Source organism: Magallana gigas, chromosome 9 (genome assembly GCF_963853765.1).
Source record: "Magallana gigas chromosome 9, xbMagGiga1.1, whole genome shotgun sequence".
Classification (NCBI taxonomy): Eukaryota; Metazoa; Mollusca; class Bivalvia; order Ostreida; family Ostreidae; genus Magallana; species Magallana gigas.
In genome coordinates this window covers 14,487,051-14,514,964 of record NC_088861.1, presented here as the reverse complement: position 1 = coordinate 14,514,964, position 27,914 = coordinate 14,487,051, and the positions used below count along the sequence as shown (strand labels likewise).

The window sequence follows — 27,914 nt, the reverse complement described above, 5'->3', positions numbered from 1 at the left end:
CTGCACATGCATTTTCATTTTCACGAAAAATGCAGGTTTGTCGGAATATCAAACGAAGGCAGCTAGTGCAGTAATAAAGGAGATCAGATCTGTGAGGAAGATGCACAAGGTATATCCATTGGGCTCCTCCAGCTATACATAACAATATCTTCATAAACGATATACAGCCTATCTTCACAGTACGAGAAATGTACTCTCTGGTGGGTTCCTGCGTCTCTTGGCTGCATGCAAATCTCCAGGTACTTTCTCTCTGCCATTGTTCTATTTTGAATCAGTTTCTCCTCAAAAAAAATGATTAAAAAAAAGAAGAAAAAGCAGAAAAAACTCAGGTGATATACATGAGCATACAAATTTTATCCTTGTGGTTTTTTTTTTTTTTGAGCGTTACGTAAACCTCAGAAGATTCATCCCTCTTTTTGTGTTCATATGAATGGAAAAGTAAAGCAAAGCAGCGAAAAAAGCCAAAAAAAAAAAAAAAATAAGAAGCCTTCGTTTTTATCAATGGCAGAAGATTCACATCGTATTTTGGTGGATCTTATTTCAAAGTGTTCACCAGCTTGTTCTTGGGGATGATAGATGCTTCAACGAGCTCCTGCATTAAAAGAAATCTTGAGACAGGAGGAAGAAGTCTCACTGCAAATTCAATCATTTTCCATGAATCTACCTGGCAAGAAGCCACGACTTCTGCTGGACCTTTTTTTCAACAGCTGTCTTTTCAAATAATGATAATTATCCACGACTTCCTATACACTCTAACTTTTAGCCTCTATCTCTTCTCTCCGGAAAAAAAATCTGGCAGATTTCTACATGAACTTTTTCCACTGAAACATAACCAAAAGAACTTAAAATTCGAAAAAAAAAAAAAAAAAACTTAAACCAATTCTATTAAGCTAGATGATTACATAAGAACCGGGTTTGAAGCAGCAACCAGTTTACCTGTCTAGTTAGGAAGAAGTTTTACGAGTTAAGGATGTCTTTTTGCGGAGATTAGGATGTCTGTTTAACATACATTGTAAAAATATGTTCTCCACTCATTTACAACTTACATTATAGTGTAAGCAACAATGGAGCAGTTCCATAGATAAAACATTTCACTCAGGCTGCCCTTATTATTGCATCCTGAAATAAAAGTTCCCTGATTAGATACCCTTATCGGTTCCTCATTTTATGTGTCCTGTCTACTTTAATTGTCAAAGATGAAAAGGATTGGAACATTTAGCACATGATAAGCAAAGAAGATGCAAATGATTGACATAGGATCTTCTTTATATCCAGTTAATGAAATGTAGGTCATGTCCAATCTATTAGACAGTATAAATAATTAAACAAAGATTTCATTTTCAATTCAAATTTATGTTGCATGTTGTACTTTAAAATAAGCACTCTCATGCTCAATTAACTTTAAGTAAGGTGATGAACTGTAATGTTAATCCTAAACCAACAAAATCTTAATCTTTCTTTCTATGCTAAATTATTTGATAAAATGAACCTCCATGTTTCCGAATAATTGAAAGCATATTTTTATTTCATTTTTTCTATAAATATTAATCTTAAAAGCTTTTAAAAAGTACTATAGTAAGCATTTAGAGCATTCAAAAAAATTCCTGTGGTTTAAAGAATTTGACAAGAAGGTTCTTGCACATCGCTAAATGCCCCTTAATTTACCAATTTTCACTTTTCTGAACTAAAACCATATTTATGGTTGCTTATAAGCAGCACATGGCACTAGCTGGGGTTCCATTTTCCTCTGAACAGTTGCTGCAACTTATGATGCACAAAAAATAATGAAAGACAAAGGGCTGCATAAACAAATTTTAAACTCCATCAGCTTCAACTTTTTTTGAAAAAAGAAAAAAAAAACTCCTAAAAACCTGGAAACAATTATTTCTAGAACTTCATCATCTCGCAGAAACCTTGTACATAAGAACATACAAGTCTGCTTAAAGCATACATAAATAATGGCTGCATCTGGAAGGAACCATTGCTCTCAATAAATCTGTTATCTGGTTCGACATTGATATCTCAACCCCCTTGTATCAAGAAGAAATATGAAATGCATTGATGCACTCCCTTTTGATAGACCGTTATCTCTAGAACAATCCTATGAAATCCTTTAGTAATTATCACGTAAGTGTGAAAAAACCTTCTCATCTCTCCGGCATATCATCTGTGGCTTAACACAGGATTGTATTTTAATGTGATAACAACCTTAAAAAAAATCATAATGTGCTGATACATATCAAAATGATATTGGAACAAAGGCCTCTGGAGCACAATGCTAGCCTGAAAATAATTATGTGTTACTGAAGATCAAATAAAAGTGAAGATGTTTGTTTGGGTTTTTATTTTTCAGTAAACTTTGACTGTGACTGTGATATATTAGAGGATTAATTAACAAAATATACTGTATGATCTGGCATTCTTCTTAGAGACTTATGAAATTGTATATAAAAACTGAGAGAAATGGACAGCTTATCAAAAAAAAAGAACTTCTGAATCATAAGATGCAATACATCAGAAAATATTTCAGAGGACAGAAAAAACTTTATGAGTATTTTCTTCAATTTATAAACAGTAGCCCTATATTTGATCTCATCGCATATTTTACAGCCTTTAAACTGCTTTCCCTGAAAATAGCAACTTGTTTTATCAATGAAAAAAGGGCAGAAAAGATAAAAACCAAGTTCCTTCAAATCAAATAATGAAGTTTGTGCATCTGCCAACATCTTCAAGTTGGCACTTGAAATTGCTGATCAATTTGTGTAGAAAATGCTCTGTAAAATTGTATGCAGATGCAAGATGGAAAACACCACTTTCTCTCAAGGTAACATAAATTAGTTTGGAAAAGAAGATAGTTTTTTAACTTTTTCTAAAAGAATTCTCATTTAAGGTGTTCATATTACTTATTACTTCTGTTTATTTTTAATCAGTTTAAAAAAAAACATTCATTAGTTTAATTTAGAAGAAAAAAATCAGTGCATTTCATCTATATTAAACATTCACTTAGAGTTTACACCTATCCATTTCAACATGAAAAACTTAATTGTGTAGGTCTTAACATTATCTCAATTTTTTCAAAGTGCATGTAATGGGCACATTGATTCTACGGTTAAGGTTACAACTGAAATTAATTGTCTCTTGTGAATTTCAATATCATTATAGTACTGTACTGTATCCTTTGAATCATAAACGTTTAAAGTATGGATTTCAATGACAAATTCACGCAATTATCAAGTATCAAACTTTTAAGACTAAAATGTCCCCCTCATCCAAGCATTCCCCCGGATGTGATGGATGAGGGGCATTCTTGGAAGACAGCCTGAGGCTGAGGAGTATCAAGTAGCATTATTTCCTGGCTATTATGCTCGGGATCGCCCTTCAAAAAAGCTAAAAACCTACCTGGAAGTGACGTCACATACCGTATAAATAGTGCTCCCACTGCGATAAACACTCATAATTTTAAAGCAGATTTATTGTCAAATATGTATTTTAATTTGAGGTGGGATAAACAATTCTCAAAACCCATACAGGGAGGGAACCTTGATACTCCTCAGCCTCAGGCTGTCTTCCAAGAATGCCCCTCATCCATCACATCCGGGGGAATGCTTGGATGAGGGGGACATTCTTTTCATCCAGCCTTCGGCATATCGGAGTATCAAGTAGCATCTTCAAAGTATTTGACAATAAATAAAAATCCTTCCAAATAGAGAAGATTCTCAATCAATGATATAAATAAACATAGACCATTTTAATAAATCAACTTTGGTTTCATCATGTGGAAACACAAAATTGCTTGATCATCTTAGCCACAAAACACATCAAATGTACCCATTATTTTCCCCACCAATTTCTTTAATAATTGTCCATATTGTGGCTGCATGATTTCTCAGAAAATAACGTTTTAAAACCATTCTGCCTCATTTCTCTGTGATATAAATAAAATACATTGTTTGTAAAATCCAAACTATATCTAATTTTCTGTCTGTAAGATGTTAATAGAAAAAAGAATGAATTGCATTCATTGAAATGTCAGATTTTACTGTCTGATATATAGGGTACATATACACTTATAATACAGCTATAATGTAATCAAATGTATGATCTTCTAGCTTCCAATGTAATGTAGAAAACAAATGTTTTCTTCCTTGAATATAAAGTATCATATTCATGTATGATTAAGTTTTGCAACATAACTAAGGTACAATGACCCTCTGATCAGAAAAATATTTACTCTTCATGAATTACCTATATGTCAATCATTCTTCTTAAACTAAAATCATATTTATATATACATGTATGTCCTATTTTGTCTAGCTCATATAGCTATATATTAGGATAAGTTAAGTTTTCTTTGAAACTTTAGATATTATCAGCAATAGAAATAGTATTCACTTGTGTACAGAAGGATGTCAGGTATAATCTTGTCTGATGTCTGCATGAACATCAACATTCCTTCCTTTGAAAATTCTTAAATCAATATCAATGACTTTCCTGGTATGTGGTATTTATACGAAAATCAAAATGCTAATCTTTCATAACACATCCATTTTGATATATTAATACACTGTACAACCAAACTCTGCATGAATTAATTAGTTTTAAGAAAACTAATTTCAAAACTTGCAATCTTTTCTAAATTTGATAATTATATCTTCAATATGATTTAAGTTAATATAACTGACCTATGTAAAGATTTTAACCTCTAGCTAGGTACTGTTTTCTCTAAGAATATATGGAATTCACATTTCATTTTCCATAAATCTAATATGTGTATCATTATAAACAATCTAGCTATTATTTACATATACATGTATATTCATGGAGTATATGTAACTTTTCCCTATAAAGTGGGAACATTGTATGACATTAATTTTTTGTGTATTAACAATTTATGACAAGATATGAAATCTAATATTAAGTTCTTTGTAATGTCATTTTTTGTTCGTCAATATATCTATATTCATGTAATCACAATAAGACCAACAATTGGGAACTGTAAACAGGACTATTTTTGCCCCATGTTATTTTCTTAGATTGTAAACAGTTTTGTCCCAATTAAAACTTGCCCAGACAAAGCTTTGTTCATAGAGACAATGTAGGGCATTGTAATTCGCCTAGTCTTCATTAATTCACCCACTGGCAAAGAGACAAAAAATAAAACAGGAACAAATGTGTTCCCTGTAATCTTTCTTGGAATTTATGAATCAGATATGTTATATCTAGTGTAACATTATTTACATATATGCCAGCAGCTAAATATGAGTAAACATTTCTTCAATAGTAAATATTGTAATATAATATCTTTGTTCCTTGATCGAGTGATATGATGAAACACAATCACTATCTTGAAATAACTTATTATAATCAAATTTCATAATATGAAATAAGCGAAATTATAAATCCTGTTAATTCATATATTCAATCAATATAACACAATTAGAAAATACAGAAAAAGAACTTTCTCAATCTTTTGCAAAGAAATTCAATCATCTTTAATATTTAAAAGTTTTTCCCATCATTTTAATTTTCTGTTGCAGCTACTACATAGCCTTATTGGCTTAATGTTCACACAATGTCTATCTGTAAAGTTAATATTTTCAAATCTATTCTGATTCAAATTCTGAATATTACCAGAAACGTTCTAAAATCTGTTTTAAATTTGTAGTATCATATATACTAAACACCATTAGCGAGTAAATACATGTAACATTTGTCTTTTCATGAAGACTTCAGTTATGATGATAAGTTCTGAAGAGATAATCAATAATTATTCACATATACTGGAAACCATTCCAATGCATCAACTAATACATATATTGTAAGTATATAATAAATGTATGAAAATCAGTTTGTTCTTTGCTTTTTCTCAATATGAACATTGTAAACATGGTGCTAGCTAGTGTATCGTAATTCCAAATTAAAGTTACTCATGTAACCCATCATGTATCAAGAGAATCTCAAAAAATCAAATTTCAGTGTCTCTATAAATATATAATCAAACATATTCTCATGTTTCATATTGTATATTCAATACTCTATTCAATAACTTATAACTGTTTATGGCCAATTTACCATTCAATTATATCTCTTCCATTGCAATATTCTATTACAGATGTATTTTTACATTTATAATCCTTATCACTGGATTTTCCCTAAAGAGGAAGGTTGTAAAACAACTGATCTCCATTGACAATTTGTCTTGGTCTAAAATTGCTTGCATTTCACGATATATAGCTTTTATCTAATTCTACATGACATATGGTAAAAGTTTAATTCACCAAATTCTTAGGATAGAAATAAAAGATGGTCACATATAGTCTCTTTCTTTAATATATACCATACTCTTTCATTTCAATCTAATTGAACATGTACCATACTTTGGTAATAAGTTTTAATGTTTATTGTTATAAACAAATAGGGTTATAGTGAACATTGTATTAATATTTCTGGATTTTCATTCTGATCACATTGATCCTCTTTCACTCTGAACCTTTTCTTTTGTATTATATCTCAGGATTTCAGCAATGTATCAAACAACTTCATTTCTTTATGTCATACATTGTCATAAAAATACTTATCAAGCCTTAGTTTCCATGAAGTCTTCATTTAAATTAGCTTAAAATAAATTCATGTATGGTGTCTGAAATCAAATCATCTAAGTCAATAAATGTTTGGTTCTTTGTTCCTTAAATCATCCCCATGAATCATATAATGATGTGCAGGTTTATGACTTTTGTAATAATTATGGATGCAAAAAACAATTAAATAGTAAAACCATATTAATTATTTGACTGAATACATGTATATTACCGGTACATGTACTTGTTTTAAAAGTTCTTTTCAAGTCAAGTATCCTAATGTTTGTTTGATTTCTCTCTATTACTAACTTATACATATTGATGTCTTTCATTCAAATTTTTTAATCAATACCGGTACTCCTGTTTTCAACATTCACTGTCACTTCAGTCAAACTTTATAACTCTTAACTCAAACTTTATATCTGAATAAAACTGCACAAACAATTGATTCGATTCAAAACACTGCATGAATTGTCTTTTGCACCCATTCCAAACAGCGATAAATTTAATTCTCTAATATTTTACGAATCAGTTCGTCTTTCAAAAAATTTATGATTCTCCAAGATTTTAAGTTTCTTTCTTCCAAACTTCACAACATGTATAACTTCGACTGTACAATGTAATATAAATAAATGTAATGCAGACAATCATCTTTTCTGTGACAATAACTTGAAAACACCATATATTATGTGGTATAGAAAACATATGTATATGTAAGCTTCTCATTTCACAGCCAATGTATTGCTCTGAGAAGCAAAATAAATTCCAGTTCATTTGTGCAATTTCTTGTTTGGTCTTCAATGACACCAAATTATATTACTGATATCATCAGTTGTACTTATTTCAATCATGTGAAAACTGATGCCTTGAATACTTCTTTTTTTTTTTTTTTTTTTTTTTTTTTTTTTTTTTTTTTTTTTTTTTTTCATGATCAATAAACCAACATTAATTTCATGTAAAATATTGCACCAGCCTGTTCAGATGTTCTAAATTGACATCTTCTTTCACCTACATGATTTAGTACAGTTGTATTATTAACCCGACTGTTATTTTGTTCAAACTTCAGACCTTTGGTCATTTTACTATGAGCACTACATTTTGTAAATTATAGTTCGTAAACCAATCATCTCTAGTATCAGTCAGCAGTTAAGAGAAATTCCATCTCTTGTCTCATTTATATCCCTGATATTGAGATCAATAAAACCATAAGAAAATCTGAACACAGCGTGTTCTAATTGTACTGTACTATTTGATATATACACAGCGTGTATATTATTCAACTTGCGGTGTAAAATTTTTTATAGTAGTCAAAGTTCTGAACACAACGTGTTTTATAAACGTACTATCAACCAATACACAACGTGTACTGTAAAACTTGCGGTAAAATATATTCACGACAAAATTCTGAACACAGCGTGTTCTAATCGTGCATTCAACAAATACACAACGTGTATTGTACAACTTGAGTTGTAAAACCACATGAACCATGTGTAAAGCGAAATGCACGGATTATCAATCCTTTCAAACCAAGACTTCGTCATTGGTAGATTTAATTCGTTTTCAAAGGCTTTACAAACCTTGCACCTAAGGCCACGTCTTAGAAAATTTATTAACACCGCAATAACCATATAACCGACAAGGGCTCATGTCCCGATGTCGCCAGAAAAAATATGAGTGTTTATCGCAGTGGGAGCACTATTTATACGGTATGTGACGTCACTTCCAGGTAGGTTTTTAGCTTTTTTGAAGGGCGATCCCGAGCATAATAGCCAGGAAATAATGCTACTTGATACTCCGATATGCCGAAGGCTGGATGAAAAGAATGTCTCTAACAGGTACAAAAACCAAAACCAAAATCACATCAAATTTTTTATACATTTTAATCTCAAGTATCAAAGTTTAAAAACTTCACGATTACTCAAATGAGTACCAACTCCACTGAAAAATGATCTTGACAAACTTGACAACTTCTCAGCTATAAACTCTCTTCACCTGAGACTCATAGATGTCTGAATCGCTGCAGATACACATTGATCTTACAATGCTCCCTGTTTCCAACTCCAAAATGACGTCTGCCACATCATAATGGCTATTATCAGCAGCAAAAACTCCACTTAATGGACATTTCCTTGTGTTTTTGCAGGGCTCTAAACTTCAGGATAAACAGGAATGGACAAGGGGAAAAATTGATCTTATGTCAGAAAAGCCCCCTAACACCATTGATAGATGATCTTTGATCCAATCAAAATGTTGCTAAGAAAAATCAAGATTGGCTCTTGAAATTGGTTGAGCAATGTCACAGTAATGTCACATGTATGATATACATGTAGGAGTGGAAATCAGTCTGGGGCCATATAGCAAGATGAGTTCAATTTAGATACAAGACTCAAAACCAAAGGCATATGTACAGTCAAATGAACTAGATGACACTGTTTACTTAAAAACTTTGAGATGTGCGAGTATTTGAGATATCAAAGATAAAAAATTTTAAAAGTAAGTGGTCTGGACTTACAAATCACTTCGACATATCCAATGTATTCAAGATATCAGTGTTCAAGATATCGAAGTGCAACTGTACGGTAGAAAAGTAAGACTGAAATCAAATGTGAGAATGGCTATACATGTATTTTCGGTCCTGATGTACTCTAATTAAGTAATTTCCAAGGCTCTAGGGATATTATAACTTCAACTGCATTTCAACTTTCTCAATAAATGAAACCTTCAATCTCGGCCAAGAAAACTCAGACGCTTCTGTTTCCTTTTGACCTCCTTTCCTTAAAGTTCTTTCAATATTCCTTTTCCTTAATAAAACACTCTCAAACCACTTTTCCATTTCAAAGTCAGGAAAAACATGACAGGTTTCATCTTTGGATCAGTTCTGCAACTTGAGCTACATACTTCCTACAATTAGCACATATCTAGCTTACAAGCTAGAGGGGCTAGCATATGGATAATGTTTAGAACTCATTAAAACTCAGAGAGACAGAACTGTGTCATTGCAAAAAAGGCCTGCAAGAACTCAACTTTGGTTGGATAATGAGGTTCTATCATCTTCTCAGCAAGACAATGTGTTTAAAAGAATTAAAAATATACTAATCAAAATTAAAAGAGGTTGGACCTATCATCTTTGAACAATACATATCTCATCTCTCAGTTTATATGTATTACTCTTATACAACATAGGCACTGAATGATTGGAATTCATTGAGGTCGAACTAATTTGAAAAATAATTAAATGACTTTATTGCAATATTTCAAAGGACTCAACTGTTGAATTCCAAACAACAAAGCAGCTGTTGTCAGATTAATTTCACTATTACAATTCTTTACTGGAAAAAAGCTCTAATAAATTTTCAAAGAACAATCAAACAATGCACCAGGTTATTTCCAAAAGCTACGACCTGAATCAATCTCAGACCATACTAAAGAGTTCTTCCATCATTTAATGCGGGAACATTCTAAAAATGCAAGGGGAATTATTGAAAAAGAAGATAACAAAGAATCCTGACCTACACTATAAACTTCTTTGATAATTTTTATTGCTCCACGAATAGCACCTAGTTCTAGCCTTAGAGTACAAGGTGCACTTCTATAGGAGCACCATGGAGGAGACAGAGCGATTCCTTCATGCTTCATAACAAATGAGGACATAAAATTCCCCGCATTATCAGGTATTACAAATGCTACATTTAGCTTCACTTACAGCAAAAAACCCTCCGAATCAAAGAAAAGCTCCCCCCAAAAAACTGCAGCTCAGGTACTTTTGAGATTTTAAATACACCAAAAAACCGGCCATTAAATACCATCAACCACTTCCAGAAGACATCTGCTCTATGTATGACATAATTGATCAAAGAATATCGCACCATACCAGTTGCACAAGCTGACCTTATTGAAATGTTAAACAGATAAATATTTTTCTCCTCAAGTTAACCAAAGCATTTGGAAGGTTACATGGAGTTGTCTTCCTTGACTCACAATCTACATTAGGGCACATGTATTTGAAATCACGTTATCTAGATCAAAACAGTATAATCTGATTTTTACAAGGAAATATATGTATCTCGAGATAAAAATATTACTCTTTAACGAACATTTGCTTTGATCATTTGTATATTCAGCGGAAATTAGATTTTTTATTCATTATTTATCAATCATGCGCTACAACAGTTTACAGATAAAATCTAATGTACAATGAACTAGCATTCAGTTTTACATTTTGTAACCTTTGGATATTCAAACTGGGAAACATTAAGATGATTAAGATATCATTTTATCCTCAAACTTAAGCCAAAGTTAATTTTAAAAAGCTGATCAAACGACTTACTTAAAACAAACGAGTTAAAACAAAAAAACCCATGACACATGCATTTAATTCACATAATGTATATTATAGTATATAGAGTCATTTCAAACGATCCTTGAAACCGAGTTGGTGTGTAACCCTGCAAGACACTCACTCATGAAAACTATGATCTCACTGAACTATGCGAGCTTGAATCAATTCAATTGTTCTGAGAAATCCATTCTAAATACGCAACTCCAATACACAACTCCTACGCTTTCACTCTCAGATGATGCTGGCATTATCGAACAAATACCACAGTGTCATGCGTTCACAAGTGTTTTGGGGGGCTTTTATCGTGCTGCCAAAATTGCTTTTATAATTTTTCCATGTTTTCCCTTTAGAATTTCTAGGTGATACACAATGCTAGGAATGTAAGCTATAACTATAGCTTTGTTGTTTAATCCTTCGTTTTTACAACCCACACGAGTCCTAGTTAGTGTCTATCCCATACAAATTTACATCACAATCTTACACATATTGTTTCTTCCATTTCGTTATTAATGATAAATAACAACATGGAACTTGGGGTCTCTTAGAGATCAATATGATCTGATGCAGACATTTGAAGATCAATACGATTAGGTAACTCAGACTGATTAACGCAATTTCATGAATTTACCTTGATTTAGAATAGATTATATAACAAAGTATCTTCTAATGTCATCCAAGATTGACCAATGATGGACGAGAATGCCTTTGCCATTTTTGCAAGGTCTTCGAAACACCTTTCACACAGGATGCTTCAAGCTGATTGCAATGATTTAATAATATACCACATCTAGAAATTTAGAATTTACTTCCAGAGCACTATCTAGCACTGAAAGAGCTTAGTTCTTAGCAACTGTTAACTTTAAAGGTGGAGTTGAAAAAGAAATAATTGGTGGTATATTGTGCTGTAAGTAGAGATGAAGATGATATTCATCTGATGAAAAATTGATGTCAGTTTTTTTTTCAAGACTTCTGAATGTTTATCGATTTTAGCCATAGTCACAACTTTTCATTCAGGGGCATGTTCTTCTTTCAACTTACCTTGGAGTTGTAGGTTTTGGGTTCTGCCGCATCCCAGACGGTAATGATATAATCCAGCACCATAATGCCGGCTCGAAATAAAAACTATATCACTGAATAAAAATTAAAAATTCCACAAAGTATTATATATGTCAAGAACAGGAATCAAGGTCATCTCCAAAAATAAAATCCAAAAGTCTGCGAGTCAAAAACGTCAAGAGGCACAGAAGTTACATGTTGCTGACTTTGAGCGAGTATTTTGGTCCCCCTTCTGCGAGATGTTCCACAACATTACATCAGAACCCCATAATGGGATTAGCTATATACACCTGCATAAATGTCTGATATCATTGTATTCTTTATCCGCCTCAATAAAAACTCAAGGTAAAACAGCAGCAGAGCAAGTCGTATGATTTGCAGGATGCCACAACGATAAAAACAAATGCAGTCAGCGGCAGTAACAGAATCTTGGGTTGGACAGAGCGAAACTTATATATATGCTGCGCCTTTTAAAACAAGTGGTTTATAAATAAAAAAAATTCTATCTCATTCGGGAGTACACAAACCTCAAGACTTGATGACTGAAGAGTTTGGCAATTAAAAGGTCTGCCGTTAAACAGTTAGTGCATATAACCCCTTCTCTCCATAAGAGTCATATTTTGAATTTTCCAACAGATGCGTTCCATTAAGGCGTAAAAACCCCACATGCACATAAAAATCCAATCACTGATAGAAATTTGTGTCCCCTTGACTCTCCGATTGATGCCTGATCCTTTACAAAGAGTGCAAACCAGGGAACAACATCCCACTCCAAACTCTGAAAGATTTTAGGTAAGCGTCAAGACAAAAAAAAAGATTATCATTAAACTGATGACTGCACTTGGGCTCTCTTTTAGATGAATTCCTCAGATGTTTGAGTCACAAATTGTATGGATTAATGATTTGTCATAAGAGTATCCAATATTTGGGGGACATTTGGTTGAATTAATGGCTATGGGTCCAGAATGTAATCTAATATTTCTCATGGTCCAGTAATGGGCTTTGATCAATACATGACCCCCTTCATCACACACAAGTGTGTCAGGAATCAGAAAAATCAACAAATATTATGACGACCATCAAAACATTAAGCAATCAATGTAATGACCATTCCATAGGATTCCAATATCCATCGCATTGAATTGTTTAGTTCACACAGTGTCAGACAGCAAATATTGAAATCCCCTTTTGTGGATAAACTGTTTCAACGAGAACTTGCGGGTTATTTTAAACTATGAATGTTAATAAATGAATCCGATTTAAACAAGCGAGATATTTTTCTCAAACACGCCATTGAATTGCACAACTTTCAAACTACAGGATGAAAACTCGTAAAGTGAGGTAATTCCATAGCCAAAAACAAAACACACAGAGATAAAACGAAATCTTGAAAACAAATCATGTATACACAAGAAAAACCTGAATTAGCTCCACCTTGTAATTGATGAAGAAGTTTTGAAGAAAACAACACTTCTGTTGCATACACTGGCCACACACCTTTTATAAATCCTCATAAGAGAAAGCAGATCTGTTTAGCAGAAGACAGGATGAAAACTTGCATCTGGTGGGTGAAAACGTTTATTCATTAGGGGAAGGGAGTACAGGTTTGCTCCATGGTCACTTACATGAGCCATTGTTGTGGTTGATAAATGGACCAGAGGGTCTAGACTTAAAGGCTGCAAAATACGACCGAGTAAATCAACGTTTATACAAACAGAAAACTTTTCTGTGTTGGGAGTTTGGATGTTTTAATATGGATGAGGGGCGTGAAAGGGCAATATGCACACAGCAGATTAAAACTTTCTCCTGTATGAAATTTCACACACACCCTATGGCTAATGCTCTTCTTATCAACAGTTTATTAAATTTGATCAAGGAGATTTAATAAACATGTTAGCCCAATTATGTGATAAAACCACTGCACTGGCTGGCGGGGGAGTCTGTGTGCATCGGGTTAAATCTTTAATGTACCAGACATATTACATAACAATAACAGGAAAAGCCTTCTCAAAGACGCTTCCATCACATGATGCAGATTTATATTAATGTTCAAAATCCCGTCTCTCAACGTGTGGTCCCATCAAGAGTGGAGTCTATACTTGGGGTGATAAAAGGCTAATAAATTAATTACCAGATCATATAACATCAGATCATCCAGAGATCTGTCTATCAAAAAGTGACTTCATCGTTATGGCATCATATCAAAGGCATTGTAATTAAAAATAGAGTCAAGTCGCCTTTGATCTGTGAAAAAATCTAGTTATCTTAATATATATGTTAAAAAACTTTTTTTTCCAGTAAAGATTATCTTACTATTCTGTGAGACTGTGAGAAATAAGTAAATAGATTCATGAAAATAGCTAGTATACAGGAAATTTGGGTTATTTATTAAAGGACAGTAAAACATGCTTCTTTATTTGATACTAATAATAAAGATTCTTCATTTTAGTCATATATTATAACCATTTTTTTTACAAATTTGAGGATATCATCACTTTTAAATTGTAACTCCACAGTGAAAGATCAGCTAAAAGCTTGGATAATCAAACTTCATGATAAAAAAAAATATCTTGTGTGAAAACCAATCGCAAATTATTGTGTGCTAGCAATATTTTCATTTTACAACTGCTCAACTATACATATATTATTTTTAATAAGCTCGAATACCAATTGTTACATAATATTGTAAAAACTTTCCCAGAATCCACAAATTATACAATAACACTCCATTATAATTACACCCCCTGCCTGACCAAATGCTAATGAATCAGCAAGGGGCATTGCTAGAAAGAATAATGATCTATTGTAACAATTACTTCAGTTCCTCAAACAATATGTGGTAAGCAATTGTCAGATAAGAGATCTTGCTTTTTGTTTCCTGGAAAATCCGAATTCCCAAGACAGACTGACAGTTTTATGTTCTTCATCCACAAAACCCGGATCTGTCATCATAACTAGACATTGCCGACAGGTATACATCCGTACGTAACAATAATTATTACAAGTGAAGGTACTGGTATTTGCTATGAGGAACAGGTCTGGAATTTCTACGATACAATGGAAGGCATGCGGAGGAGGACAATATTACACACAGACATACATGTACTGGTTACTACTTAGCTCAGCTGTCTTTCGATGCAACTACAAGTAAATGCAATGCCTCCTCATTGGAGTTTTGAGCATTCCACAAGAGAAAAAGTTTACATTCTCTTTTAATTCCAATGGTGTATAAAGATATGTAACTATATACATGTTGTAGGTTCAACTTGCATACAACGGAATGAAAAAAAAGAATTGTGAGTGCTATTAAACACTTAATGCACATTGAGATTAAAACATTTCCAAAATAAGATACCTATCTGCAACCCACTGATTTTTATAATTGATATGTTCCTAAGCTAATTTGTATATTAACCACAAAACCGCAAATTGCACATAATGTTATTATGACGAATCTGCATGTTGAGCTTAAAAATAAGAAGAAATAATGGCGTTTGTTGGTTGCTGCCAAAGCATTTATCATGGCATTTACTGCATTGTAAAACTATAATGCTTCAATTACCATACCAACATGGTCCTTGTTAAAAGGCATAAAAATATACAATATCTTTATTGATTTTCTTTTTTCAGTTTTCTTGTAACCCGCTTACAGGTATGTCTGCTGTATCCTGCTTGCCCCAGAATGAAATAAAACTACACAGCAATTATCACCATTGTCTTCAGATTATCTTGATCTGTAATCAGAATGTGCATCAACAGTGTGCAATGTTTGCAGAGAATGGGGAAGAAGAATGCACAGCTGTTATAGTCGCAGCTCAATTACAACCAGCAGGTAGAGGATCAATGTAATTACTTGGAGGTGGATCCAAGAACTTCAATTCATAATGGGTGGATCAAAGTATCATATATATAATTTTATGTCACTTATTAATTACTGGGTTGAAGTTCAGTTCTTTTTTTATGTCAGACTTTATTGACCACAATGGTGCCTGATCAACCAAATATAATTCAAGTGTGAATGTTAGCTGTCTTCAGAAACCTAAATTATAGTTCCTAATGAGTATGCCAATTACACATTGAATAGTCAAATCCCTGGCCGTCCACATCATAATCTAATTTCTTTTCCCCCCACCAATATAAAGCCCTCTAAAGACGTTTTCATGACCATGCTGTGGTCAATCATAAAACCATTGCAGGAGAAGCATCAGGCCCACATTTGATGAACTTCCACCAGAGGAGTCACTTCCTTACAAATATTGACTCCCTGAGTTGACATGACCATATTGTCCATGCTGTGCAAGGAACCGTTAGTCATCTTCCTTAATCTTCTCTCCAATAATCGAGCCCTAATTGCCATGATGATGCCTGCTTATGGGTTTCCCCTTGCTTTTGGCTTGACCTCGAACCACCTTTTGCTGAGCATGACTAAGACAATTGGGGGGATCAGCAAGACAGTGAGTGCTGGGGAAACCATTTCAGTCGAAAATTTGTCACTTCAAACTGTTGCCAAAAGTAGAGATAATTTGACAAGACTTGTCCAGAAAATGTGTTTGCTGCTGTCTGGGGTAATGGATATTGGCAATCCCCATCAAAATTCCAAAACAATGACAAAGCACAATTTTCCCTCCTTTATTTTCTTTTGTTTTACCCCCCAAAAAATAATTGTCTCATTTTTCCCAATTCTTCGAAAATATGATTTTCAGGCTTTGTTTTTATCCATTTTAAACATTTATTTTTTCAATAATCAATATAGCATATTAGACACCCTAACAATATATCCTCATAGATTTCCCATATTCCTGACTATTGATTACGAAACTCTCTAAAGGTAGCCCATGGTATTCAAAATTCAACAATATTAAATCTCTTTCTGTGTATCAGTCTGAGAAGCTGAAAACAATTCCTGGAGCTAATCAAGAAGTTGAATAGAAATAATTAGACTCTGATTGTCACCACACACTAGCAGTCATTCATTAATCAGGAGAAACGGTAATGGCACCCTGCTGGCTGGATGACGGCTTTTCCAGCAGGTTAGTTATTTAATTACCCCTCTGATGAACGGATCAGTGTATATGCTCCTATGTGCTCGCTGCAGGTAATCAAGCAGTACCTAATCTTCATGGTCAATACTGCAAGTTGTAATTACAGCAGTCGTAATGATTTGGTCTTAATCAGTTCTAAATGAACCGAATGATGAAATTGAAAAAAAACAAAAAAAACTTGATGAGCCTTTTCTTAATCATTCATTTGCAAGGTAGCGATATTATAATGTACTTCCTGTCTCTTTCAATTGTCATCCATTATTTACAGTTATTGATCATTTTGCATGGCAATCACATGATTAACCGACTCTAAATACAAGTAATTTTCTTATAATCTTAAGTTTAGGGTTCGTACATTTGATGAACCGTTAGCACAATCTGTGTCTGTATCAAAAGTATTGAACATGTGTCTACAATTAAAGAGCCAATTCTTCTATAATAATTTGGCTTTGGGAAAAATTGCCTTACCTTGATGGTACCTTCAAACAACATCTTGAGCAATAATCTCCTCTACTAATCCAAACATATGGGATGATCACTGCACTATCTGTTTCACTTATAACACACAGACGATGAGTGCAGACACAGAAACACAAAGGCTAGAGGTAGTACTCAGCCATCAGGAGATGAAGAAAGGGAAAAAAAACACAACTCAAGAGAACACCATCAAAGACGTCTTCACCTGGAGGAGAAAGGTGCTCTATCTTATTAGCAGATCAAAAGAATAACTACATAGCTTTCTCTCTGGGCCTCTGAAGTTTCAGGTATTCCCTCCTGATTCTGTTTGTTTTGGAGTTTGATTGAGTTTGAGTCAATGACAATCTGTTCAGGGGCTGATAAGTAAAAACAGTGTACACAATAGGTGCCAATTCACCATCCCCCCTTTGATGGGAACAGTTTGGAGTTATCTGCACATCACTCACAGAGATACGATAAGGCGATTTCCTTTCCCCCCAATTCCGACGAAATCTGTGTAAAAGTTTCCACTTTCCGCAAAAACAAATCTTGAAACAATTAAAATGTCAGTATTTTCCTCCTTTGGTGTACCTAAGCTTCATATATTCCACCAATTATTTATGATCCTCCTTCAACCTCACTATCAGCTCCATCATATTCAGGCCCACTAGTTCCAATGGATGATTTTACCCCTTAAGCTTGTTGCTAATCCCAGCACATATGTCACAACTGCAACACATTGAAACATTTTTTTTTCCTCCCTTAAAATATTGTTCCATTAATAACTACACAAAACCTTTAATATTTGCTCAACCATTCCACAACACATGTTAACAGTTGTTAAACCTACAAAATTTAAATTAGTCCACTATATATATTCACATCCAAAAAAAATCAAAAAATAAAATCCAGTCATAAAATTTGTGATAAAAATGTTCCAATTGATAATTTTCTGCAATATATCCTTAATCCTTTTTGCAACGCAGAGAAGTAAAAAAAAATTCATAAATCTTTTGAAGAAATGTCTTTTCTTTTGATTCTGGTGAGTTATCTGTCTTCTCTTTTCCAAAATTTTGTTGAGTTTTCAACCACACAAGATGTTTTAGTTTTAAACCTCCATCAAACAATCAGGCTTGACAACTCTGTTGCAGCTGTTAATTGGAGAGAAGAAGGTTATATAGTCACTCTCTTCACCTCTAACCTAGCAATCAGCATCTGCTGCTCCGGCAGAAGGAAATCTCTGACTCCCTCTTCTACAAGATTTGGTCAGCAAGTGTACTGAATGACATCATCATCACATTCACAATTGCTTGATCTGCTCTATAATACTGCCTTCCACAGAGTGAAATATCATGAATTGTCAGCTATATGTTTTTCAAAATAAAGATTTGCATCAAAATTCTGCATTATTAATAAACACGGAGAAATTATTACGACAGTCAAAACATCAGTTGACTGTACACCTCCAAGTAAAGCAAACTGATGAGAGTGAACTTGAGTTCAATGAACCACCCAATCATTAATACATAACCACATATAATTTCCAGATTTTCTGGACAGGCAAATGCTAACAAGGTTAAGATCTTCTGAAGATGGACTTTAATCCTGAAGCTTGATCAAGGACCACATGCCAGGATCTGAGGGTATCTCTGGTGTCTTGCTGGGTTTTGCTGATCCAAATCAACCTCAGTAACTGGCCATCCCAATATTGTCTATTGAATATTCATTGGGCTGAATATCTTTAACTTTTGCCAAATACCCCATCTGGGAGTATCATATTTGCTTTTTATTGCACCAAATGAATTTGACTTTAGGAATACAGTACAGATCAATCCATTATACATATTTTGTAATTTATTGGAAAATCAATAGTTGAGTTCAGATGTATAAAAGGATAAAAGTAAGCTTAATGCATCATAACATTTACACTGCATTAAAGCTTGCAATGCAAGAATACTTCATGCAGTAAATGACAATGCTGAAAAATAGTACTAAGACCTCAAGTAATAGTAACTACATGTAACCATCATGATTGAAAGTTTTGTTTGTCATGTTTAGAAATTGATACCTTAAGATGTCACTAACATCAAATTATGGGTTACTAATATTACTAAGTGACCTTAAATTCTTTATAAAGATATACCTGTGTTTGGAAGAAAATTAATGTATTCTTGGAACAAATTTTGTGCTTCATTAAATTAACTTTAAATTGTGCCTCTTTAATGACAAAATAAAAAGTAAATGTTTAACAAAATGTTATACCGCAAATATAATATGTCACAAAGAGGAAATGTAAAAGTTGCAACAAACTTTGACCTTGAACCTGTCGAATGACCTTACATCTTTAATCTTGACCTTGATTGTTTTCTAAGAAGACTTATCATGATCAATTTTCTCCAAAATTTACGAGAAAAATAGAAGTACTTGTTGTAGATTATAGGCCAATGCATAGAACAATTAAGACAGCCAGGATTAGAGTATGCTACCCAGCCGGCTTTAGACTACAGGAGAGACAGCCCAAAAATTCACATTCCCAGATCTTAGGATACAACGGTCATCCAATAAAATGCCATAGCTGCACAAAACCGAATATTCCTACAAAATTCTCAGCCGACTCAATTCATACACTCTTCCTGCTTTTTACTGGAGAATTATTGATCAAGTTGTAATAATAGTTGCGAAACACTCTAAAACTGCATACAAAATCATTAGTGAGCATCTACATTGTACAGTTTGTCATCAGATTCCACTCCTCGGGCTTCCGTTCACTGCCAGACCCCCCTCTGGGTGAATTTAATATCACAGTATCACAAAACTGGTTCTCGTTTTATTTGCACAATGCTTCAATAAATCGTACACATTACCGACTGTCTAGACATCAATAAACATATATATTTTATTTCAAAGATAGCCTACGGTCACAATAATATACAGTTTTATTATCATTGACACCAATATTCTGGTGCATAGTATGAGTCAGCTGGGCTGCATCTTGATGTAACTTTTTTAGATTAAGTATATACTTCATGATGAATTTCCATTGGGCTTAAAGATATAAAGTCAACTCTGTGTGTCCAAAATCATGAACATTACATAAAATGTTTCAATGAACATGATATCCAATTTATAACAAATTTGTCACAAGAAACAAAAGAAGGGTTTTTAAAGTATTTTACTGTTTGATAATTAAATCATCTTTATTCTATAGATTTCCGCAGATATGTTTCCACATAGTGCAGTTGATGTAAACAACTTTAATTTCCCTGTTTTATTGCTCCTGCTGCTGACACCTTAAGCTTCCAGTACATCAGGTCTCAATTTTCTCTCACTTGCAGCAATAATGAGCATAATCAAACATGCTGTGTTTTCATATATTGCAACAAATAATCCAGGTTCTTTTTAATTACAATGACTTAAATTTAGAAACAAACATTCTCAAATTTACCACCACTAAATCAAGCTTAGGGGACAAGATACCGTTATCTTAAAAAACTAACGTTACAGTCAAACTTGGATATTTCTAAAATTCATATCAAGAATATCATGAATTTCTGTAATTAAAAATAGCGGTTTGAAAGCCCCTACCACTGTTCCTTTGTGTATTTTAATCCTTGTACCTCAAATCACAAAATATTTCAGAATCTATGACTTTTCATTTAGTTCAAGATATCAAGGTTTTACTGTATTCTAGGCGCTTCAATATCCTATCATTAAGGTGGAATGACACACCTGGAAAAAGTCACTCAAATTAATTGTAAATCATTTAATTATGAAAGATATAATGATAAATAAACTATACATATGTCAAATAAGCAAAACATTTGCAAATTGGGGGTTAAAAATGAATATCTAAAAAAATCAATTCTGATCAGTGAGTAATAACAAAAGTCCCGGTGGGATTCGAACTCGGTATGCACGGATCACAAGCCTGACACTTTATCCACTCTCGGCTATGAAGTAAGTTATATGTTGCCGTCGATAAAATCCTTATAATATAAGAAAATGTCATTTCGATCAGAGGTCAGCCATTTTATGACAATGTGTTATTCCACCTTAAGTTCAAGATATTGAGGTTTATATGTATTTTAAGCGCTTTACCATCCTATCATCAAGTTCAAGATATTGAGGTTTCACTGTAATTAGGGGGGGGGGGGGTTACCATCCTATCTGAGTAAGTTCTACATACCATCCTAACAATAGGTTCAAGATACTGAGGTTTAACTGTATTCTAGTCACTTTACCATCTTATCCTTTAGTTCAAGTTATTGAGGTTTTACTGTTTTCTAGGCAGTAGTTTACCATCCTATCATTTAGTTAAGATATTGAGGTTTTACTGTATTTTAAGAGCTTTTACTTCTTTTGGCAATATAGTATGAGAAACCAAGGAAGCTATTTGTTGACATCTGGAAACTCATACACAAACTAAAAACCATGGACTATACAATCCTAACAAACAGACTGACAACTGCTGATCTTCAAGACAATACACACACAAAGCTCCAATACTCAAACAACTTACCCCGACTTTCTTTACGTGTTTATTCATGTTCAGCAAAATAACAGATAGATCATAGAATCATGATGGATACCTCTGAATCTGTTACACAGTAAAAAAAAAAACCCAAGAGCAACCCCCCTTCAAAAAGATCAGACATCAAAACAACCAATAATTTCTCCATTCATCATAATTTCCCTCCATCACCATAGCCTGAAGATTACCTTTGCATGAATGTTGATTTTGATTGTCTTAATAACTCAATTTGGGGGTCCTTTGATGTCTACAACTTTCTCTCTGAGGAAGATTAAACCAGCTACATCCATCCTTTGGTGAGAAGATAAATCATTGAACAAGCCAAACACTCCAATAGAACCACTGAAGTTTAAAAGAAGAGCAATGAACATTTTCATCGTAGGGGGAACATATTGCGAGAGAGGAGGAAAAGGATAGATGTATATGTATTTTTTTGAAAAATTGTTTGGATGTTTCATCTGGCATTTATTAGAAAACATCTGAAAAACATTTATGAAAATCTATCATCACTCAAATTGCAACCGACTAGTCAATACTCAAATCAATACAGTTTTTGGCTTGTATTTAAAAGAATTTTTATTACAGCTATCAAAAACTTTGGTTTCAAATAGTTCATAGAGAATTTTAAATGAATTCCCTTGTTTCCAGCGCAATATGAGAATGTCAGTCCATTTTATACTCTTACACAATTCTTACGCAATTCAATCTCTTTAGAACTACTCCTAAGGTCACCAAAGCGTTTGCAAACACTTCGAAATAATGCACCATATTATTTTGTGTCGGCTTCTATTACTCCCAGATGAGTGAAGATGTCCCTTATAGATAATTGCTTCTCTCCCATGTTGTTCTAAAAGGACACCATTACATAAGAGAGGCTGAAGACCACTTATAGGAAACAAAATGCAGATAAGTTATCAGTGAAGTTCCCTGTGCATCCAATCAATAAATCCCTTTTATATGATCATAATGTGCTTAATGAACCAATCAAAGAATCAGTTACATGCTTAAGTTAATGTAGATTAGCCAATCAATGAAAAGCATCAGGAGGAGACAACGAATTTGTAGCAAATTGGAAACATTATGAGGATTTACAGATTACCCGCTTTGCTGGGTTTCTATGCAAAATGATTTTGATAAGAGAAAATTGTTAAAATTTTATCTGTCATTGGATGGTTTAAACTGTTTTTTTCTTGCATGATCATGAACCTTAAAACATTGAAAAACTTAAAACTGTTCAGCGCTGTTGGGTAAGGGACACAAGTTCATTAAAGCAATCAATGACTGGCTATAACACTTTTAATGGCAGCACTTGAGAGTCAGTTTAAAACAATAATAAAATATCATCAACAAACCATCCTCAAATCATGTATAAATTCTGCTAGCCTCCTTATCCGCACTCATCTTGTATTTAATCATTTTATCATAATTCTTAAGGAGGATCATGGATATGTATGAGCTTTCCATTTTACGACCAATTGTCAAACATTTGCTGCATAACTCCAAAATCTTACCAATCTGATTGTACTCTTCAAAGCATCACATGAATACTGATGTTTTTAAACCAGAGCAATATTAAGCAAAGGCTCATTAAAGAGATCTGCAAAACAGAGCAATATCAAAACAATTGAGATTCCCTTCAAAGAAACTACCAGAGTCAGATTTGAATATGTTTGATCACAGTATGGTAATTGTCTGCAATAAACAATACAAACTAAAATATCACAAGTTTTTATGTTCCTTGGTGCTCTTGAATGTCCAAATAATCTTCAGATTTCCTAATGACAGCCATTAAAGTACCATAATCATCGTCAACATAAAAGTGGTTTTTATTTATCACCTTAACTGCTTACGTAGGTTTTTGCAACATAGAGGAAACCGCTATCAAAATTGACTGCTTAATTTTCAGACTATAATGAATCAATTAAGCAACCATATCTTCACTAGCCTTTAAATCCAACATTCTTAGAATTATTACGCCTTTTTTCCTGAGAGACTGGTTTCAGCTTTTCATCTGATACCATGACCATGCAATTTCCTTTGGTTGACAGTATGATTGGTATAAGTGTTTGGCAAATATTACGCTGCCTGTTAATCATTAATTAACAGCATTTTCACATCTACATAATTTTTACTGAGATAGAGATAATATACTGTACACAGTAAGAGAAATATAGTATTATTTTGCCAACCACAAAATATACAAATCTTGATTAGCCTGAGTTGGGATCATAGAAATTAAATTCAACAAATAAAAATCAGATTTTCTGATATCATAGTAAAATAAGGCTAAAATAAAATTATTGTTTGTGTGGAATTGCTTCCAGCCTCATTGAAGTAACCCCCAACCCCCCACTAAAAACATTAACCAAAAAATTCCTTGGCTCCCTCCTGGGTCTAGAAACCTCCGGGCAACAATTCCAAACAAAACTTTTTTTAAGGATGGCCCAATATATATATATATCTCAGAAAGCAGCTCTCAGTACAATCAATACTTTGATTTCATTCATTTTCATCTTTTTAGGTCCAAAAAGGTCTTCAAGGATAATGGCTTTGAGAAAAATCCGGGAAATTAATGGTTTTGTTTTCCCTTCATATTGTAGGATCAATACTGTTTCAAAAAATTAAAGCAATCAGCAGTAATGAAATTGATAAGAAAAGGGAAACAACTCAATCTGATATTTTGATCTCACGTTTGTCTAATGATCACAGTGATTACTAAAGAGCAAATCTTTCATAGATTATACCCGAGTTTTAACCTATTCACAAGCAATGTTTTAGTTGCAAATGATTAAATGACAAATTATGAAGCAAAACGAATTTATCTTTACTTTGGATTAAACTTTTAAAAAATGAACATTCATTTAGAATGTTCATCAGAAATTTGAATTCAATAATATTTCACCAAAATCACCATAAAACAGTAAAAAACATTCAACATTCTCATACTTCTGTGTATGTTGAATGTCAAAACAGCTATATATATACATGGCATTACTATTCCATATGGAGTTTTCAGTTTTTACTGCAAGCTAAAATCTGAATGGATTTTTATGAAAAATTTCGCAAATTACAACTTTTTGAGATCAATACTATCAAAACAAAAGCCTGATGTCCTCCACAGAAAAGTCGTAAACCCATTAACCAATACACAATAAACACAAGGATATAAAGACAAACAATAGCAAAGACCAAAATTGCATTCTGAAAGTCATATTCCTAAGAGTTTTTCCATTAGAACCTTGGCTGGATATTCTCTCGGAAATCCCTACACTAAAGCACACCCATCAATACCTTATAAATCACTGAATCAAAGATAAAAAACCCCCAAGCATTAAGATAATTAAACCATTCCATAAAACATTAGCCATTTTTGTCTGGCTCCAATACATTACATCTAATGACTGGAGCGTTCAGAAACCCAGAACCATAAATTGGGACCTTATCACTTCTACATGTAGCATACACCTCAGGGATGGCTGCTCATCAATAATTAAAAGGTTGCTCCAAGGATGTTCACAGTGGAGTGCAAATTACAGGTTTAATCAGAGTTCATAGGGGAGTTCTAGTATGGCTCTGAGCAAAACTAAAAAGACATATGGAGTCTTTGCTCCATTTTCCTCTGTGCTTGTGTATTCTCCTAATCTTTTAATCAATATTACAGCGAGTCCCTGCATTATTCACACTAATGAACTATCTGTAATAAATTCCACTTTTGGGCAAGATTTGGTGCCACTGTATGATCAAAGTCCTGAAAGTTACTGCAATCCATAAACAACTGCATTTGTAAATTGGAATTCCATCTACTACAGATCAATTAATAAATAATTGAATAAATTAATATCTTTTACATTAAAAGTGCATTTAAACTGCATGATTAACTTATGCAGTTTATAATGAACCCCAAAATCAAAGATTTCATTAATCAATCATATATGTACTAAACAGATTTGCATTTGATATCCAGAGAATCCATAAATAATTCAAAAGCTTTTGTTCCTTTTGGAATAGAACTTCCAATATCAAAGACAATTCAAAGCTGATGAATACATGTGACCAAATATACCACAGTTGACAAAAACAAAAAGACATGCTATTTGACAGACAACTGTAAGCTCTGCTATGCATGCCAATCATGTAAATCTAAACAGAAGCAAGTTGATCTAAGGCCAGAGAGACATGTCTTAAGAGGCTTCCACATCCCAATCAATATTTATTTATGGTCATCATCTGTCTAGCAGGTTCAAGCTTCATAAAACATTGGATTTAGTGATCAATCCTTATCGGTATGGCTTAATTGGTCATTTGATTGGCAAAGGTGCACTGCTCATGCTTAAACATCCATTTCCTGTTTTATCCATTCTGGTTCCACTGGTTGGGTGACAGGTAGAAAAAAAAAGCCATTAATGGTGACCTTGTAGCTGCATACAAATGGTATCATACCCATCTATCTTGACACTTTACCTTGTTGCAACCTTGATTGTCTATTTCCAACTCAAAAACGAGCTAGGACGTGACTGAAAATACATCTTTAACTATTTATAACTTGACCTGTCTTCTTCAAGCAATTTTCACTATTTTAAGGTTTGATCATAAAAAAATAATTTTTATCAACACATTAAGTGTGCTCACCTTAAATTTATTACTTTACTGGTATTTATAACTTTACAGTTGTTTACATATCATTATGAGGATTTTTAAAAACAGGAAACATAAAACTATTAGTCATTTCATCTTATACATTACACTACAGGTGCCGTTTTCCCAGGATAAACGCCATCTGCTGCAATCTTCATTGATTTCAACATTCACTAGGTCAGTACTTAATGCAAATAATGATGCAATCTTGGTGCACATAAATAACAAATCTTGTACAATGCGTGCCCTGATTTTCTGCCATCCACTTTACCAATAGAATACATCAATGAAATGCAATGTAGGAAATACACAACCCCAATAAAATACCCACCCATGAACTTACAGGTATTTCTTAGATTTACAACTGATTTTGCAATTTAATTTCCACAATTGAAATATTAAAACTAGAGCAGAGCTCGTGGCAAAGCCCCGAGTAGGTCTTCCGTTGTTGCTGCGAGTTGAAAATATATGTTATATGGTGTCAAACGATTATAATGACTATACTTTCAGTTCTGCTTTTGTTATAAAAACGTGTTGTGATTGAAAGCCTGTATATAAAACGTGTTTTGAAACAAAGAAAGGAAGAAAATATTTTAGGAAAACTATTTGTCGAGCAGAGTTTATGTAATCGTTTCAAACATTCTTTAAAAAGTGAGATGTTTAATGGCGAGTTAAATTTTCAAGGGTAGCAAGCATTGTTATAAACAGTATGTACTCATGATTCATGTCAGGAATTGTATTTCTTTTTTAAACTGAACCCGCCTACAAAACACGTAAACCTTTCTCAAAGATAACTTCTATATTAAAATATTTCTAAATTTTTGAAGACTATGTGCAAGTTTAGAATTGCGTGCTGACAAAATTTACAGACCCTAAAACGTACTACTACACCAAAAAAGCGTGCGGCCTACGTGCGAGAAACGTTTCGTGTAAACCTTTTAGAGTTTCATGTAAACCGTTTAGCGTTTCGGGCAAAGCGTGTAAATCGTTTCGAGCAAAGCGTACGAGAACCGTGTGAAACGTTCATCAGATTTCATTCGGAACTCTCTGACAAGTTAATTGTTTCAAAATGGCGCCCGTGTTTTACATTACTTTAACAAAATTGAGCGAATTTTTAACAAACAAAAGAAAGGTATATATATTAAAAGACGACTAGTAACAGATAATTACATGTATATTTAACGTTTTCATGCGATGTTTCAGTACTGAAACAATATTAAAATTCGCTATACATAAAAAATATTAAATACAGTTAGTGAAACATGATTTCTATTGGA

The 27,914-nt window shown here is 33.3% G+C and overlaps 1 protein-coding gene across 12 annotated transcripts in view; it reads right to left on the bottom strand.

Moving 5' to 3' along the window:
- LOC105334383 (neuron navigator 3) overlaps positions 1-27,914 on the bottom strand; it is a 157,743-nt gene that overhangs the window by 88,790 nt on the left and 41,039 nt on the right. Inside the window, exon 1 of one of the 12 annotated variants that reach the window (XM_066071833.1) lies at positions 17,484-18,308. The exons of 10 other annotated variants lie outside the window; for them this stretch is intronic. In XM_066071833.1, coding sequence (XP_065927905.1) covers positions 17,484-17,507 — 24 coding nt within the window. In that variant the 5' untranslated portion in view covers positions 17,508-18,308. Of the gene's footprint in view, positions 1-11,955; positions 12,779-17,483; positions 18,309-27,914 lie in introns of those variants that run through there. One more of the 12 variants, XM_066071829.1, reaches the window with a different exon arrangement.